The sequence below is a fragment of the Homarus americanus genome, unplaced genomic scaffold, assembly GCF_018991925.1.
Source record: "Homarus americanus isolate GMGI-L3 unplaced genomic scaffold, GMGI_Hamer_2.0 scaffold20465, whole genome shotgun sequence".
NCBI lineage: Eukaryota > Metazoa > Arthropoda > Malacostraca > Decapoda > Nephropidae > Homarus > Homarus americanus.
Genome location: NW_024756914.1, coordinates 3,852,048 through 3,865,299, shown reverse-complemented (window position 1 = coordinate 3,865,299; position 13,252 = coordinate 3,852,048). Strand labels below are relative to the sequence as shown.

Here is a 13,252-nt window from a genome sequence, read left to right as displayed (position 1 = left end):
ATCACTGACGTTGACTCGAAAATACGTAATTTGATAAAATTTTGGTACGACCGAGGCAGGTCGTAACACACACACACACATTTTTTTTTTTTTTCATGGGTAGGGGTGAAATGGGGAGCTTTGCATAAAAAGGGGAGTTTGAAGGGGAGGGAGTAAAATTATGGATAAAGGGGGTGGAAATAATGTAAGGTAAAAAAAGGAGGAGTTTCAAGGGTTAGGGATAAAGGAAGGTTTTCAATAATAGTATACAGAAAATTAATAACAATAGACTACAGAAAATATATCATAAGAATTAAATGTTGGTAATCTTCGGTATGTGATATGTTCAGACCAAATTCTTCATCTTGATAGGCTTTCTGACTGCATTACTATAACCTTCCTTGAAACGGAACCATATATCACTCTTGACGATTTCATTATTTAGATCTGGAATGGGAAATAATATTACTTATCAGAAATGAGCGAGGGGTATAGAGGGTGATTAGTGGAGGGGGAAATTACTGTAGAGTAAGGGAAGAGAGGAGTAAAATGGGAGATAAGGATTATAATTTCAGTGTTTGCATTACTAAAATCCCTATCAACTGGTAGATTTTATACAGTCACCTACAGGAATTAGATTTGGGGGATTGTATTAAAATTTTTGCTGATATGTCATTTGCAGTGAAGATTTATAGCTTAATCTAGTAGCCTATGTATACTATAAACAAGGTCTACTTTTCCTCCATTATTCTATAAGTCGTCGGCTAGCCTTGGTGGTTTATGACAGTTACCAGTTACGGCAAATTATTCAGCTTGGCTTTTGGGGATTCATGCATGAATCTCACACCTACAGTGTGTAAAGATGAAATATATTTATGAAATGGACCAAATGAAAATACACTCTTACAAAATTATTTAAATATGGGAATCAAATATTATTAATATTGGCGAGTTGTTGGATTATGATTTTGGTCTGTAGTTTCAACTAGGATATAGATGTATAAATGAAGTATGACAATATTTATTATTACAGATATATTAATGGAAATTACAAATATACCACCGTGGCAACCTGTGCAAACCGCTAGTGTAATCGTGTAAAATATTATATACAATTCAAATACAAACTATACAATACAGTACAGTTCTGGTACTCACACAGATGAATAACGTTACTGTACATTAAACTGATTTATGTTTTGCTTAATCTATTACATGTTCAAATATAAAGGCAAAACGCATGAATAAGGACCCACACAACATGTATCATACAGTAGGTTCACTCAAGAACCAGCCAAATCACTCAAGTTCTGTATTTTTTTATTAGAAATATATTTGTAATATTTTACATGATTACACTAACAGTTTGCACAGGTTGCCACAGTGGTATATTTGTGATTTCCATTAATATATTGGGAATAATATTGTCATACTGTACTTTACCTCATTAATACATCGATATCCCATCTTAAAGTACATACAGTAGATATCAATGCCAAGTCTGAAAAGTGACTATGTAATCACAAATTTAAACAGTGTTGCCAAACATGGGGAAACTGCCTATGCTGGTGAAAAATACCTGATCACATTTTTTACGTGTGACAGATAAACCACACATGAATATAATTTATAGAAAAAATCAAGGGAAGCAACTACAGTATTGACATAGTTATTATAGTGCATTTCTCCCCGCTGAGAAGAGATGCCCCGCCCCCTCCTCAAGATATACAGCTGATTGGCTGTTGCAAATCTATCTGATTTCATCCTGAAGTAATGATGTATTTCTAAATGAATTTATTCATAATCGTTGGGATGACCGTTTCTGACGAGAAAGATATTTAGCTAAATTATATAAGGATACATACATTCATTATTTCAAACATGAGCACGTAGAAAGTTTATCAGAAATCTTATACATGAATTAACTGTTAAACTCTGGTAGCAAATTCACGCTTTCGGAGGACACATTTAATATATACTTATTTTTACCCACAGTAAGGCATACTAAGACAAATTACATATCAGTAATACTACATTATGCAAAAACTAACATTTTAAAAGATCAGAATCACATTGCAATATTACAGGGTACATGGCCGTCAGCAGAGGCGGGAAATGTGACTGCGAACAACTTAATTTTTCCCGTCTCTGTTCACGGCTCGAGCAACCAAGATGCCCAGTCGGTAACACTCATCCACTAACTGGATGCGGAATACAGTGATCCCTCGGTTAACGAACGCCTCGGTTAACGAATTCCTTACGAATTTTTCCCAACACGTTTTTGCCTGCATTTGCCTGCTCACCAGCTGTAGTATTAGTCCGCCAATACAGTAATCGGTTTTAGGGCTTAAATTCGTTACCATTTGAGTAAATATCAAGAAGGTTGTACTATTCAATAATTTTCCAAGTCTTATATTAAATTTTTTAGTCATTTTAACAATTATTTGACATAATTGAAGAAGAGGGAACTAGTTTTTAGCGTGCCAAACAGCCACTTGACTCACCCAAAATGGTGTCAGTGTGTGTCCCTGCTCAGTGGAGGAAGCATCTTGCTTGAGACTCTCTTGAACATAAACTATTTTTACGTTTTTACAGTACAATTATTGGTCATTCTGAAGTTTATTTTACATATTGGCAATATATAATGCAGTGCAGTGTTGATTTAAAGAAAATACTCTTGAATTACACCAAGTGAACTAAAATTTTATGGTGAAATGGCAACACGAAGCATGGGGTGACATCTCTTCCACCCCAATGCATTCTTCTCCCTTCTCCTCCACCCCCATTCTAATTCCCATCATCATCATCATCAACCAGGAGCCTTCTACATGCACACCTCAAAGTAAGTGTACTTTACTGCATTTATTTTTAGTTTATGTAATTTTCGGTGAGCTGGAACCAATTACCCAAAATCCCATTGAAACAATGGTTTCAGTTAACGAACGACCTTCTGGAACGAATTGTGTTCGTTAACCGAGGGACCACTGTATCCATGTTCAGTAAACATAAGTAACATAGATTCATAATGCCTGGCATACTGTAGTTTGGTTTGTCAGCCTGAATATATAACTAAACAAAACATATTTATATGTTTTACTCCTTTATAGCCTCTTAAACTTTTGTTACTAAGAATTAAAAATCATGATGTATGCATTTAATCTGACTTGGCTTTTGGCCGAAAATAGACCATAGCTCTCTGTTGTAAATCAGGAGCTATGCATGACATTTTTTTATTTTAAACACTCTTTTTCCATTAATAGAATGCTGAAACCTTTGTTACAATTCTCAAGATTGGAAATAAAGCTACTACTGTATTGTACATAGTCATCTTTCTACAGTAACTATAATGAGTTAAATAATTCTGAACTTACTATTTATCTGTTGATTCACAGGCCGATTTATAATTCTGCCAAAGAAGTCTCGAGGGGCCTAAAATAAAGCGACAGAAAGAAAGGATTAAATTTATAGCAATAATAATAATATTAATAATCTACAAACAGGAAACTAATCTTAGAGATTTACAATTAATTTAAAAGAAGTAAATAAAACCATACTAAAATAAGGTTGTCATAATACAGTATAGTAAATTATATTTAACATAGTGATACCCCTGTTAGCCAGAATAATTGGTGCAGAGCTCTTCTGGGAATGAGAGATTCCTGGGTATGGTACCGAGACGAATTTCTCGTCCCTGGAAAAAGTCACACATCCCAGAATTTTTCCCAATACCCTATACATGTACTGGGGAAAGTTTTCTGAGAGTCTAAACTATGCATCACGCACATCCCCAGAATGTTTCCTGGGTGTTTCTCGCTTGGATAAACATTGTCTGATTACATTTAGGCCGCAGTCACAAACGAAAATATTTACGGCTAGTGAAAAAGTATAGAAACTTTTATCCACAGCACCTGTTCTAATTGTGTTCAAGAGATAAATTTGGCACCATAATGATCCTGAATAAATTCTCTACAACATTATTTCAATAAAAGATTCTTAACTAAAATATTTTGACACAATATATTGATGGGGATTCCATTCTTTTATGAAAAAATTTATAAAATAAATAATGGATTCTACAAGATCAGTTCTAATTAATTTACACACCATTTTTTCACTAAAATAATCCTGAAGAGTTTATATAAAGTTGAATGTAGTTGAGTCACAGCCAACACAGTGGAATTTTCCACCCTATACTAGGAAAACTTTTCCCAGTCTAAACTCCACAGACACAGAGCTACACTTATTTGCACAAACCCCAATGGGCAAGTAAATTTTCATATCCGGTAGCCCCACAGATTTTTACTAACCTAAAATGTTAAAAAAATTAGGGGAACACAGGTACCTTGTATCATATATTTGAAGCAATTGAATGAAATTTAAGTTATAAATGCATTACAGTACGTACCTTACGAGACAATATTTTTCTATTACAGATATCCCTCAATATATGAATGGGTTAGGAAGAAAAAAAAAAACATTCTTTAGGTGAATTTTCATATCTCAAATAGAGGAACATGGGAAAAATGAGGTTCAGATCCCCAATGACAAAAATACCCCCAATATCATACCCCGAAAACACAAAATCGATTCACAAACAAGAAAAAGCCTGCCTATTGAATGATAAATAGTACACAACTACTGTAATTTACTACCTAACACACAAAATACATTAGTAAAATATTATCTAGATGAAAATATGCTAAAGCTATAAAGGAAAATCTAAATCAAAGTTTAACACAGATGCCAGTGGCACCATTTACACTGACACTGGCTGCTTCATGCGTGGCCACCCTCAAGCGTCCTCATAGCAATGCAGCCCGGCCACCTCTGCCAACCCTAAGCAACACTTTTCTACCTGATCTCACACACAAAGAAATGTTTATTCCCTTTATGATTTTGACATTATGATAGTTACAGCATTTCTTTTACTTTTTTCCAAATTATGTATGTAGGATTGTGTGCAAGTAACTGAATGAAAAAAAATTGAAAAAAGTTATGTTTATATACCCAAAATTAAAAGTTGAAAAATAACCATAACATAACTCCTACCTCATCCTGGTAGTGGAGAGCTAGGGAGATGTGCCTACCCCAGCTGACTCCCAGGAATAAACAATTTGAATTTTTGCTGGGGCCTAAATTCGTATAAGCAGGAGAAGTTCTCATAATACGAAAAAGAGGTGGTAATTTAGGAAATACGTATACAGGGGTAAGCGAATTTTCGTATCTCGCGGGATACTTGTACAGTATTGTATTTTAATTGAAAAAATATATATACAGTATATACAGTACAGTATAATGTATTTCTTTTTTTGCAAAATACCATTTTTTTTCTTTATTGCTAAAGAATGTTGGATACTTTCACTGCAGAAGCCCTGCTGCCAAATGGTGATAAGATGATACAGGATGGCCTGTCTTTGTCATGATCATCTACTGTACCAGGTGTTACCAGCTGTCACTTTCCTCTCCCTCCTTCTGGAGGGAGTATACAGGCACTGTATACCTCTCCACTCTAGCCTATAGTAAGCATACGTATACTGTACATGTACAGTATATGTAACTGTATCACGTTTTATGTCTTAGCACTGCTTTAACACTGTATTTTTGGCCAATTGTGTTCTGGTACACTAATGTAGAGTATTGCACAACATAAATTGTATGCAAAAAAGCAGCAAGCGAGGGAACAACCTTGTACAATGGCAACAGAATATGAACTAAGTGCATGAGCTTATGGCCTAAATTACCCAAGCAGCTAGCTCACCCATGCACCCAGAAAGTGGGGAAACGTGCGGACGAATTGGAGCATGTTGCAATCTCTCGGAACTCTTGAAAAAAAATTTCCCATACCCAGAGTAGAGATTTTTTCTCCGAATTTTCAGGAAAATGTATATGATTTGATCCTTGGAAACTTGATCCCATGCCTGGAATGGGAAGAGTTTTCCCAGTAGGCTCAAAATTCATTCCTACTATTGGAGAGTTCTGGGGACAGGAGATTCTGGCTAATGGGATAATTACTGTATATACATCATTTTGTAACTAATTTGTAATAATGTAATACATTCTCCTAATTATGGAAACATTTTACTGAAAAGTTTAAAAAGTAAATCAAAAGACTTCAACTTTCACATTGTTATCTTACCTGTACAACTTCTCCAGATCCAATCTTACTGCTTTCCTGTGGAATATCATTCATTAGTTTGTTTTAGTAAAATATTTTGGTCAAAACACATACAGTACAAATAGTACTATACATAAAGCTATAAACTAATGTGCAAACATTAATCTATCAAAGTCTTGTTAACTGTCTGAAGTGTTGTTTTGAGTGAAAAAATAATAATTCAGTAATAATTAAAAAAACAAAAACATGAGATGCTTAAAGACAATAGACAGTTAGAAATGGTTTAGTAAACTGAATATAAGTGTTTCCCTCAAGTAATATTAAACTGATTACAGTAAAATAATCCTAAAAATTGTCCCAAAGGATTGAGCCACAGAACAAACAGGGATCTTTATTTTTGTGTTCTGAAGATCCTGGTACTAATAACAAATGATCTCAATATTCATGTAATGATAATATAATCTAAGTAGTATTCATGTAACTAAATAAAGCATACTGTGAGAAAAATAAACAAATAAAAATAAAAATAAAATAAATTTAATACCATATTTAGTTTACTCATAATTCATAGTTGACAATTTATCAGCAAAATTAATAACATATGACTGCAAGTACAAATATAATATTAGGTGATAAGTTTTATTGTAATATTTCCAAATTATTGAGTATGTGTGTGAGTGCAAATGATACCAAGAAATAGTATTGTGCAGATGCTCATTTATGCTTACACTTAATTTGTGGAGAGATATCAGCTGTTCAATAGTGTCTGGCAGTTTTACCAAAGAAACTGATGGATGCCTCACCACTACTACCTCTATTATCACAACCTAAATCATAATTTTAGTGATGCAGATTTAGATTAGCTTCAGCACAAGCAGAGCCGTATGATCTCCACGGCCTTCCATCTGCCTGCCTGCCTGCCTCCCTCCCTCCCACCCACCCACTGCACCTTGCTAACGTGCTGCCTCTCACACGCATTCTACAATCATCACTATTATTCATCAAACAACTGTAATTCATGATACAATATTGTTTATTTGTTATTCATTAATTAGTAAAGTTACATTACTTTAACAATCTGTGATTATTGATATCTGTACCCTTCACATACAATATTGTAAATATCTCACAGGTAAAAGTTAATGTCATCAGAAAAGCATCTCCATATGCAATGGTATAATGACCCCTTAGAGCGCTGTTTTGGATAGCGCTCCATTATCCAGGAATGTATCCTGAGCGCTATCCGGAGTATTACTGTACTGACCATTAAGAACTTTCTTCTGCTAAATTACAATTTAAATATCAAATATGCATGTGTGGCTGCGGTCCAAAGTCCTGTCACCTCTACTGCTGTTCCACAAACCTCGTGAACCCAAAGTAGTAAACACTGATGCATTATTCTGTCCATAAATGCCCTGGATTCACAAGTCTGAATCTCAGGGTTCGTGGAGAAGCAGGAGAGGCAACAAGACTTTTGTTTGCAACTGTACATAATAATACAATACTAAACTAAGAAGAATTATTCTTGTTTACTGCTACACCTTTTAAGCGTTCATTTATTCTCTGAATTAATTAAAAATTATCTGAGAAAAATGGAAAATGACACTCACCTCTAAAGCAAGAGTTTCAATATGTTTAGGTTTTATCTTTTGCAAATGATTTGGCAGTGAACTGTTTGGAGGTGTGATGACCTCTGAGGAGCTTTTCTCTGTTACTTTGTCCTTTTTCTGCAGGGCTGATGAAGAAGCCTTAACATTAACTTTGGCTTTAAATCTGGCTTCTTCATTCTGAAAAAGTTAATCGATAAAAATTATATTGTGCCAAATAAACTTTCCATGATTCTGTCCTTTTCTCTGTTCTCATTCGACTTATGAATCTACTCTAATGACCCAAGAAATTACAAAGGCTGGCAGAAAAAAATAAAGACTTTTATAAGTAAATTTTGCAAGACCAATCTGCCATGTGTGGAAAAATACTACTGAAAACTAGCATTTATCACCATATTGCTAGTGTTCATTATGAACAGTTCATCAGCTCTTACCAGTTTTTGATTAATAAAGTATGCCTCTGCTCTGCGCACTTTCTCTATTTCAATTTCCCGGGATATAAGCTGTCGAGTAGCATAAGAAAGCTGTTTAGATGGCTTAATATCCGGAAAGTGGACAACTTCTTCCATGTTCCTGAAAGAATAGACTTGAATAGCAATACAGTATACTGTAGATAGTTACCTAGCATCACAACCTTATATCAACTTACACAAGAATCAATTATCGTATTTTACAGCATATAAGATGCACTTTTTTTGTCTGAAAAAAAGAAAAGAAAAAAGCCTGCATATTATCCGTGAAGTTGACGTCTCCCCCGGACTAATGAATCCCCAAACTGCTGTCTCCAGTGGGCTAAATTCTACACCTTCTCCCGAGAGAAAAACAAACAAAACAACTGTACTTTTCCATAATCTGCCCCAATAAAAATTTAAGCGTTTCTAAGTACAGTACTGTACCAGATTTAGGGTTATCAGACATAATGGCTCACACAGATGCACGTTATATGACTTGACCCAAAGCTCTTACAGAAGCACGTCATATGATGTGACCCAAAGCCTTGGGGTTAACTCCCTTGACTTGAAACTAAAAGAATTCCCTATCATATATTTCAAACTCCAACATACTCAATATCTAGTTCTCTCCCTCTGCTTGAATACTTTAAAAGAATTAAGTAACTTACGGATCTAAAACAAAGGAGTATTGTCCTTCTAAGTTCCTCTCTTGGGTGTAGGTAAGGTTGTAACTTATCATTGTGTTGATCAATCCAGTCATCTCCTCTTTTTCTTGTTTACTATATAACTGAGTATTCACCTGGTAAGAAAATTATAAACAATTATCTAATAAAATTATGAGAACTATGTACTGTACAGATAATTGTTAAGATAATGGAAAAAGAGGCAAACATGTGTTTTTAATGCACAAATAGATATTTATGCACTTTCATTGACCTGTGAAGGTCAGTATTCCTAACTCAAGGCAGATGGCTTCCTGACAAGGATAGCTTTACCAAGAGGTATTCTGGGAGGAATCTCAATAGGCAATTGAAAAATGCCTCATAGGTCATAAGAGATAAGAAATAAACAGGGAAATCCCAAGTATCTCCCTAATGAAATACTAAATTATTTTAATGAATATAAAAACATTTCTAATGCAGCTTACCCTTTATGGCATGGAACTTCAATATATTATTTAATTCAAACAATAGTAATTCTTCAACAAGCTTACAAATCTACTTGGCAACTATGAAGTCTGGGATCGTGTCTTATTCAAAGGTTTGTTTTTATAGTTATGTGTATATGAATTGGATTTTCTTTTCAGAGGAAAAACTGAATGTTGAAGATAAAAGAACAATCTAAAGTAGCATTATGAGATCTTTCTATTAATGGTCTAAATCGGGGTGGGGAACTGTGGCACCCGGGCCACGCTGAGGGTCTCGGGGTGAACCGCGACCCTACTCCAGTCTCTCTCTCTCCCTCCTCTCATGGGGTATAGAATTTATTGACAGATCTGGATGAAATTTAGAGGTTATATATTATCTTCATAGATTATTACTAATACTGAATGTAAAAGGTAGCCCCAAAGAGCTCTTATAATTGAAATCTGGACCTCCAACCTCAAAAGTTTCCCCACCTCAGGCATTGTTATTCCACACCTTCATATTAAAATCCATGCTGCTAATTAATTTAAGAATAATGACAAAAATGAAATACTATTCAGTACAGTATAAAGAACTATAAGGAAACGCTGTATCAAAAACTTACTGGACGTAGATTGGGCTGGATGATGTGGAAGAGGTAAGGAAGAATATCTTGCACAAGTGGACTTGCTCCCACAAACACCCGGGTCATGGGACTCATCTCATTTATCATGGCTGCTTGTAGGTTCTTGTTCTTTATCATTTTCTGATTTGTCTATGGGAGAAAAAACTTAACATACCTTGTGTGATTTTGTGACCTGTTGTCACTTTATAATGGTGTTTACATACACTAAATATCTACCAATGTTCACCTTTACCCATGTTACTTCCCACAACTTATTATCACCCAAACAATTCTTAGACATTCCTTTTATATGGCAGCATATCTATACTCCATGTTTAAATAGTTCCCAACTTGCAAATGCAGTCGATCTAATACATTTCCAGTCTCTTGTACTGTGACAATACAGCACCCAGTCCTACATCTGATGCATCTGTTCTGACAGAAATAGTTAGAAAAATCAGAGACATGGCAGCTGAGAAGTATTTACTATTACTCTACAAAAATGTGAAAATATCAATTCTGTGTGTGTGTGTGATAAAAATAAATAAATAAATATAAAATAAAGACATTACCTCATACATCTGATTCGGGTACTGTATTTTAGGCCACTGGTGGCTGGCGAAGAGTAGGTGATATGACACACAGGCATAAGGTAGAAAGGCCATCAAAGTCCATGACTGAGTGTGCATTATCTCCTTTTGCAACAAGTCTGTAAAGGCTGCCCAATCAAGACCCATTTTAACCTGCAAAGAAATGTAGTAATTATTCCTCTGAAAAAAAAAAAAATAAATAAATAAATAAATTAGACGGCAGTTTGTAAAGCGAGTGATAAAAAGATTATGGTAAAGATAACTGCAAAGTAAAAGGAAAATGTGTGATAACGACAAGCACAGTAATTGGAATGTAGATCATTTGTTCAGCAAATAATATAAGAAAATTCTACCAAAACTATGGTTATACATACCATTACTATCATGCATGAAACAATTCCACCATATGAGACAGACAACCATTCTTCTAACAATGTCACAGCTTTCTTGGTCTTCTTTCTTTTGTAACTCCAATCAAGCTATTATAAATCTCCCTCACCCATCTCTCACCTACTAAGTACTATACAGTATATGACCATATCATCTTAATACAGTCAAATCCCCATTAGCCAGAATAATTAGTTCTGAGCTGTTCCAGGAATGAGAAATTTCTGGGTATGGAGATGAATTTTCTCTTCCCCAGAAAAAATTGCACATCACCGGAATTTTTCAAGGTACTGCGCTGGGGTAAGTTTTCCGAGTCTAAACTATGCATCTCGTATGGACAGACACTATTGCACATCCCCAGAATTTTTCTGGGTACTCGGGAAAGATTTCGTACAAACAGAGACAGAGCTGTATTTATTTATGCAAACACCACTGTACACGTACAATACAGAATACTGTATTGTAAATAACACCACTGTACACGTACAATGCAGTATATTGTATTGTAAATAAACAAAATATACTAGTAATGTAAACACTATACTGTACTGCATTCACCAGCAGATGCTATTGACTTGGGCTTGTGATGCAGGCAGGACAAATGGTGATACAGGGGGTCCCTGTTGTAAGTGTCTTCATTATAAGTGGTTTTGCACTTAAGTGATCAAATAACTGTGGAACTACACATAAAAAGTCTCTGAAGTTAAGAGGATTCTAAGGCCAAAATCCGTGGATCATCGGGAGCACAAGTGTTTGAGCGATTGAGATTCCCGCCTGCCTCCCACTCTCTTAAAGTTCATCCTTCTCATCTGTGCTATGCATGCTAAGTACCAGTCACCCGCATCCACACCACAGGCATTATTTTGAAATGCTCCAAAGACTATAATTATCATCTTTGTTGTGTCTTTGGTGACATTGGTGGATTATTTTTGTAGCCATCAGTTCCAAACTGAAGCAAGGAAGTGTAGCGGCTAAAAAGAGGTGTAGTAGCTATGGGATGGACGTGAAATGAGAAGTTACATGTCGTTAGAAAAGTGGGGAGCATGTCTCAACGAACCACTTTCATTTTGACTGAAATATGTCTATGTGTTCATGGTTAGGTAGCTTGAGCTGCATCAACACACCGACCCCAAATGGCTTCAAGTACCTTAAATAAGTTATAAAAGTTAAATATTTCGTGAAATAATGTGTAATCAAATGTATAACAAATGTTTCTAAGGTTATATAAATGTTAAAAGATATCAAATTAAACTTCATGAGTGTCACTTACAATGTGATGTTCCTCATTAGAACCTGCTTCTATTAATTCTCATGGGAATTAATTCCCCTTTATAAGTGGGTTCATTATCAGTGGCTTTTTGGGGGGGTTCCTATTAACCACTTATAATGAGGACCATCTGTATGATGATACAGGATGGTATACATTTGTCCTGTGCCATCTCCTGTAGCAGGTGTTGCTGTCACTCTCCTCTCCTCTAGATGAAAGAGGGATTTTACACACACTGTATACTATACATACACCTCTACATACTAGCCTACAGTAGGCATACATTGACCAGTCTGCTTGTTCAGTACTTCACACTTACTCAATGTATAGTACAGTATATTGTACTGTACTACAATCATTTAACACTACTTTAACACTGTATTCTTGGCTGATTGTGTCCTGGTACAGTAATGTACAGCACTGCACATCACAAATTACAGTATATGCAAAAACAGCAGCGAGCATGGAACAACCTTGTACTGTACAATGGCAGCAGAATGCGAACCGAGTGAGCCTACGGCAATCTCTCAGAATTCCCAGAAAATTCATTCCCATGCCCATAATGGAGAGATTTTTCCAGGAATTTATCAGGCTAAAAAATTCACTCCAGCTATTGGAGAGTTCTGGGAATTGAAGAGTCCGGTTAACGAGGAGATTACTTTACACTCTCGCATCTTTTATTACACGAGAGCTTTCCTACCAAAGCATTCTTTTTATGTCTACATTCTTCACCCTTAAACTGTCATAATACTCTCAATTCAAACCTATCACTAATGTACTCCAAAACTTCAAAATTCATACCCAGTATACCCTGTATATAAAGTAAATCTGTTTACAAACTCTAAAATAAAAGTCATCACATTTATCATTGCTCTTAAGAATTTATTTCCTCATCTTTCTTGCATTCATTAACATTATTAGCTTCCACTTTTCCATCTTCACTGAACATCATACAAAACTCCTTAAAATCATTCAAAACCTAAAGCTCTTCTCCATTCAGTGCCATTATACTAAATGGTCTTTCCTTGCAAATATTTATTTTGCTATACTGTAGTTATCAATCTTCCAAAGAGGGCTGGCAGGGAAAATATGTTGGCAATTAAGGA

At 35.2% G+C, this 13,252-nt stretch overlaps 1 protein-coding gene across 3 annotated transcripts in view; it reads right to left on the bottom strand.

Moving 5' to 3' along the window:
- LOC121857094 (chromosome transmission fidelity protein 18 homolog) overlaps nucleotides 1-13,252 on the bottom strand; it is a 38,171-nt gene continuing 24,919 nt past the window's right edge. For 2 of the 3 annotated variants that reach the window (XM_042352961.1, XM_042352960.1), the window contains exons 14-21: nucleotides 10,475-10,645; nucleotides 9,903-10,052; nucleotides 8,822-8,952; nucleotides 8,136-8,274; nucleotides 7,705-7,881; nucleotides 6,116-6,151; nucleotides 3,351-3,408; nucleotides 1-426 (exon numbers count right to left, since the gene is read on the bottom strand). In XM_042352961.1, the coding sequence (XP_042208895.1) occupies nucleotides 326-426; nucleotides 3,351-3,408; nucleotides 6,116-6,151; nucleotides 7,705-7,881; nucleotides 8,136-8,274; nucleotides 8,822-8,952; nucleotides 9,903-10,052; nucleotides 10,475-10,645 (963 nt within the window). In that variant the 3' untranslated portion in view covers nucleotides 1-325. The remainder of the gene's footprint in view (nucleotides 427-3,350; nucleotides 3,409-6,115; nucleotides 6,152-7,704; nucleotides 7,882-8,135; nucleotides 8,275-8,821; nucleotides 8,953-9,902; nucleotides 10,053-10,474; nucleotides 10,646-13,252) is intronic. The other variant, XM_042352962.1, reaches the window with a different exon arrangement.